Raw genomic sequence first — 6020 nt, forward strand, 5'->3', positions numbered from 1 at the left:
GGCAACATGCTCTGTAGGAACTGGCTGCAGCCGGTGCTGAGGGAGGCGGCCCTGGCCGGCTGGGGAGGGACTTGGGGGTGGGGAAGCAGCCACTGGGCTGCGGGCCTGAACATCCCAGAGGCCGGGCTCCAGGAACCCTGCGCCCAGCGGAGGAGCCTAGTGCTTTTTTGCCTTCTCAAATAGGAAACCCGACTGTATGCATCCCTGCTAACGTCTGCAGAGGAACCACAGAATTTTAGAAGGCCTGAACACTACGTGTTAAACCTTTTAAGTATTGTGCAGTTGTGATTGTATCAGATTTCCCAAGTCTGGTTTATTGAACTTTCAAAGGCAAAATATGTGAAATATTAAGGAAAACTATGCAAAGTAATTCTTCAGAGTCCAAGAAAATGGTAGAGTCAACCCTTTCCTCCCCCTCTTTATTTTAGGATCTGGTGAAAAGCCATTTGATGTATGCGGTTAGAGAGGAAGTGGAGGTCCTCAAAGAGCAAATCAAAGAACTAATAGAGAAAAATTCCCAGCTGGAGCAGGAAAACAATCTGCTGAAGACACTGGCCAGTCCTGAGCAACTTGCTCAGTTTCAGGCCCAGCTGCAGACTGGCTCCCCCCTGCCACCACGCAGCCACAGGGGACCACACAGCCCCCGGCTCAGCCAGCATCCCAGGGCTCAGGACCAACCGCATAGCCTCCTATGCTCCCGCAGAACTGGCTGCTGCTGCTGTCTGAACTGAACTGAACACACCCGGAAGATGTACTAGGGAGAGTCTGCCTCCACAGTCACCCATTTCATTGCTCGCTGCAAAAGAGACGTGAGACTGACATATGCCATTATCTCTCTTTTTTTTTTTTTTTTTTTTTTTTCCAGTATTAAACACTCATTTGCTTTTGGCTTGAAGAAATTTATTAGTTGGGTGAATTAAACAGAGAATTAGCATGGATGTACCCTGTGCAGCTTGGCAGATATCTGAGGAATGGTTTAATTTTTGCTGAGGAGCTGTGTGCCTTTCCATCCCTTTCCGCTGCCCACCCCACTTCCAAGAGTTCTGCTGGCTGGTAGTGTACTCCATGGGGTAGGAAGCAGTGGAGCTCCTCGCTGGACTTTGCACTCTCCTCTCCTCCCCATGAGGAACTTGAAAGGGAGGCAAGAAACAAGACTAAAATGAGGGGGAATGCAGTTCATTGTACACATTGACGACTGTCACCAAAACCTATAAAAAAAAAATAGTACTGTGCCTCTTTTCTTAAACAGTGGATGACACAAAACTATTAGTGATAAAACGGTGACAGGTAGCTGGGACCTAGGCTATCTTACTATGAAGGTTGTTTTGCTTATTGTATATTTGTGTATGTAGTGTAACTATTTTGTACATTAGAGGACTGGAACTACTATTTAGGTTGTACAGATTGAAATTTAGATGTTTCATTGGCTGTCTGAAGAGGTGTGGATTGTCTTTTATATAGAGATTACGTAAAAACTGCTACATGACAAAAACCACACCTGAAGAAATTTTAAGAATTTGGCACAGTTAGTCACTTTGTGTAATCAGAAATCTAGCTGCTGAATATTCTGAAGTAAATCCTTGTTCATTGAAGTCTTTGGATTGAGCTGGTTGATGACTTTGAAAAATGATCAGTGCTAGCTAATGAATTGGAGTTCCCGGTAGGGGTTTCTGCATATCACCTGTATAGTAGTTATGCAAATGTTCCTGTGCATGTTCTCTACACAGTTGTAAGGTGTCACTGTATTTAACTGTTGTACTTGTCAACTTTCAATAAAGCATATAAAATGTGATAAACAAGTGTTTCCATATTACAGTGTGAACATAATTGCAGGCATTTCCACAACTGTTTCCAGGTTAAGCTAAACAATTTGTCTAGCAAAATCCTGACAGGGAGTGGAAGGGCTGGACAAAGTAGGGGTGTCAGTAGTTTTACTACGTAAGTGGAAGGAATTCGACATGGCGTTGTTGGGCTAGTTAGAAAAGAGACAGTGGAGAAGATGGCTCAGTTCTTCCAGCGATAGCATGCCTTGGACAAGTCACTTCACCGCTGTAGGCTGATGAGAAGGATTGAAAGATAAATGTCTTAAATTTTCCTATGGCTTTAAAATTCTGGAAGTCCATGAAGATCATCTTCCAATGTTCGCTGAAGCAGATGGGAAATGAGCCTCATTCTAATTCCAATAAACTTGTTTAGGATCAAAAAAATGGAAGTTAGAGAATCTCATTTCCACTTTAAGGACTCTTCACCTTGACTTGGGATGTCTCTCCTAGGGTGGTCTGAGATTCTAGCTCCTTGGGCAGTCATTTATTTTGTCCGAGCAAAAGAACTGATTCCAGGGGTTGCCTGTACTGGATTTGAGGTAGAACCTGATGAACAAGGGAGTCCTTCCCAGTTGATTCTATAAAATTGTAAAATAAGTCAAAATTTAAAATACACTGGAGTCCTAAAGCTAACTGTCTGTAGAAGTAATGTCAATGAGCAAGTGAACAGGTTGGGCTTAGCTATAGTCTGCCTGAGGACCTTAGCAACAGCCCTTTGCCCTATGGGAATTGGAGCATGCACAAGCTTTAAAGTCCTTGTAGGACAAGGACTTAACTTTCTGAATCTGTTACTTCTCCATTGGTAGCAGATTGACAGGTGAATGGGTCATGAGACTCCTGAAAAGACACAGACGGCCTGCCATGAGTTAGAAAATGGAAGTATTGAAACAGTGAACTAGCTGTCCATCATAGCCTGCTGGCAGTTGCCCAAAGATGTTGGGGAATTTGAGGAGGACTCAAACTTTGTCATATTAGTTTGAAGATCAGATAATTTTGACTTATTAATTAAGGGATACTCAGGTAGTAATTCTGTTTCCTTGAAAAAGGAAAACTACATAAGTAGCCATTTCATCTTTTATGGTTTTAATGAAGTTTCCTAATATTATAGGAGGAAATTGTGGAAGATTTGGAAATGCTTAATCTGTTCTCCATTATTTGAGGTTTTTGATTCCTTCTATTGGAAACTCTGAACCTGGGCACAGTGTTGCACACCTGTAATACCCGCTGCTTGGGAGTCTGAGGCAGGAGGATCACAAGTTCCAGGCCCATCTGGTCAACTTGGTGAGACCCTGTCTCAAAAACTAAATAAAAAGGACTGGGGTTGTAACTCAGTGGCAGAGTACCCCTGTGTTCAATCCCCAGTTCCTTCCCCACAAAAACAAAAAATAAAATTCCCTAGAAATTTTGGTAGCTAAATATTGTATGCAAAGTCAGAATGAATTATTAAATTGAAAAGATGTTTCCATACATACCTTTCATTTATTAAATTATTTTAGGCGATTGACTTACATTTAAAAAAATTCAAAGTGATTTAAAAAGGTGATTTTGCTACTCCAGACCTAAGTAGGCCTTATTGGCCTGTGGGTATTATATATAATTGATTATATCACATTTATGTTCTGTGGGGCAGGAAAGATTTCTAAGGGGAATAGAATGCTATATGAGCAGTGGGTGTTCATGACATCATTAACTACAGCAGGACAGACTGCCGTTCAGTGAAGGAAAGCAGAGAAATTTTACATGATTTTAATGAATGTCTGCATTCTGTTTCAAATTAGCAATGTTCAGAATTCAGTAACTGCTTTTTTGCATATTTTAAGAGCAAAAATTTACTCTTCATTTTGTGATGAATATACGATGCCAGAATCAAGTTTTAAAATTATGCACGGAATGTATAAGAGTTAATTATAACTAAGATTAGAAATGAAAATGAATTTCAGTACAGACACCGCTGGTCCTTACGTGTGTAAAATGTGTAAAGTAAGTAGTTGAAGCTGCCGAGAACTGACAACATGACTGCTTTTAGATGTTAACTTCAGATCCATTCAGACAGCAATAGTGGCAGAATTAGAAACAGAGCCAGAGAAAATGAAGTTTCCTTTCCCTCTTAGGTAACATGGTTTGAAAATGGAGGACTGTGTCCACAGAAGCCTGTGCCATAAGGTGCTGTCATGTGGGACAAGCACAGGGAGCTGAGAGGCCCTGTGGGAAGGAGGAGGTACAGAATTCCTTAGACCTGCTTTCCTCCTCTGTAAAAGGAGAGGATCAGATCATGAGAATTACATCCTGTCCTAGATGCTGCAATCCTCCGCTTTTCACTGTGAATTGATTTATTCTTCTAACTTTGCGGGGAAGGTGTATATGTGATGTGTGTGTTTTTTCATTTAACTTCTTGTACCAAATCAATTGGTTTTAATCCTAATTTTGCCAGTTAGTAGCTGACCACGGGCAAGTTACTTATTGGCCTCTATGACGTCATGCTTCAAATGAGGACCTGCTATCTCCATACGGGTTTTCTAGGTGAGTACTGGAAGGCTGTAAGCACAGAGATGGGTTCAGAGCAGCTCTCCAAAGAGTGTCAACTGTTGATTTGAGTTATTCATTCTCTTGTTTATGGTTGTGTGTGCATGGCTGTGTGTGTGTGTGTAAAATGAGGATTGAACCCAGGGCCTTGCTGCTGGGAAAGTGTTCTCCCAAAGAAACTACATCCCCAGCTTTCTTAAAAATTTTTAACTTTGAGACAAGATCTCACTGAGTTGCCCAGGCTGGCCTCAAAACTTGTGATCCTTTTGCCTCGGCCTCTTGAGTAGCTGGGATTACAGGCATGCCCAGCTATATATTTAATTTTATATTTTTGGTGGAATAAAGCTATGGCTGCTTGATTTTCTAAGGACTTTTTGATTTAGCATTTGATGATAGTAGTGGCTATTTAAACTTTATTATGAAAATGCATATAGGAAGAAAATGTTCTTTAGAGAATGTGGGCAGAATGCACCATTTCTTCTGTATCTAAGAAATCATACCAAATGACAGTTGTTTCATTGTTGCACACTAGAGAAGGGATTAATTGGGAATTGTACATGTTTGAAAGTAATATTGGTGGAGGTAAGTACATAATTACAGATGAAGAAAATATAAAATTATTAATTCTTAGTGGAGAAACATTCTAAGTAAAATAGTGCTATGAAATGCCAGGCAGGCCTGAAATCACTAGGATCAGTAATCAAATCCTGTTGACAGCTACTGGAAGGTTCAGGAGCCTTTAAAAATGTGCAAAATCACTACAATATTACAAGGTAGATCTGCACTCTAAACCAGTTATTTCAGACTCCATTGTCTACCAGATATGACAGGAAAGTCCCCTGAGTGAGTGAGGTTAGGCACAGAAGGTATAGTGACTGTGGCAATTCAGAAGTGGGGGTGCTTGGTCTAATGGGTTCAGCTGCCACTCAGCTCCATCCAGCTGCCGTGTGGGAATTCAACCATCATGTTGCCAGAACATTCAATTTTCAAGATCTAGAAATTCAGGGTTCTGTCTGAATATGACTGTCTTCTGAACATTGTGCCAATTGAGTAAAAGCATACCTCCTAAACCTAATCGCCCACAGGTCACAAATTTCTCCTGCTTTCCATCTTCCAACTATCTTAAGAAACAGGCTTCTGCCTTATATAGCAGCTCACCTTTCACCTCAAAACAAAACAAATCTGAAAAATCTTTTTGTTTAGAGAAAGTGGGCACAGGTTTATCTGGTAAGCTACGTGTTGGTTTGTTCAGAGAACATTTATTGAATACCTTCTACATGTTGGAGATAAGAAGAGGGAGCAAGCCGCAGGGACAGCTACTCAGCTGCCTCTAGGACAAATGAGGTCATTTTTTTTTTTTTTTATGGAAAAATTTGTCTTATGTGATATATCTGAATCATTCCTTCTCTGTTCCTTCTCAGATGCACCCTTTGGCAAAACACTTCTGAGTGCTAAGAGCTCTCGCTGATTGGGTGGCATTTCCTTGTGGTGCTCTGACCCTACCACTACATTTTATAGCTGATTCAGGGGCAGAGATGGTTTGCTGATGTGATGCTACACGGCTGCATCACACATGTACCCAATTTCCAGGGACAACATATTTTGATTAAAATAATGTGCTTCCTAAGCACATTCAATTTATGCCCTGATATGTGGTTTGCAGTCACGGTAGGC

At 41.1% G+C, this 6020-nt stretch overlaps 1 protein-coding gene across 1 annotated transcript in view; it reads left to right on the forward strand.

Annotated features, from left to right (window-relative positions):
- The window catches only part of Tsc22d1 (TSC22 domain family member 1), a 112156-nt gene extending 110366 nt beyond the window's left edge, over positions 1-1790 (forward strand). Inside the window, 2 exon segments of the mRNA XM_047553496.1 lie at positions 429-600; positions 603-1790. Coding sequence (XP_047409452.1) covers positions 429-600; positions 603-685 — 255 coding nt within the window. The 3' untranslated portion in view covers positions 686-1790.
- Positions 1791-6020: the final 4230 nt, after the last annotated feature.

This window comes from Sciurus carolinensis, chromosome 5 (assembly GCF_902686445.1).
Source record: "Sciurus carolinensis chromosome 5, mSciCar1.2, whole genome shotgun sequence".
Lineage (NCBI taxonomy): Eukaryota > Metazoa > Chordata > Mammalia > Rodentia > Sciuridae > Sciurus > Sciurus carolinensis.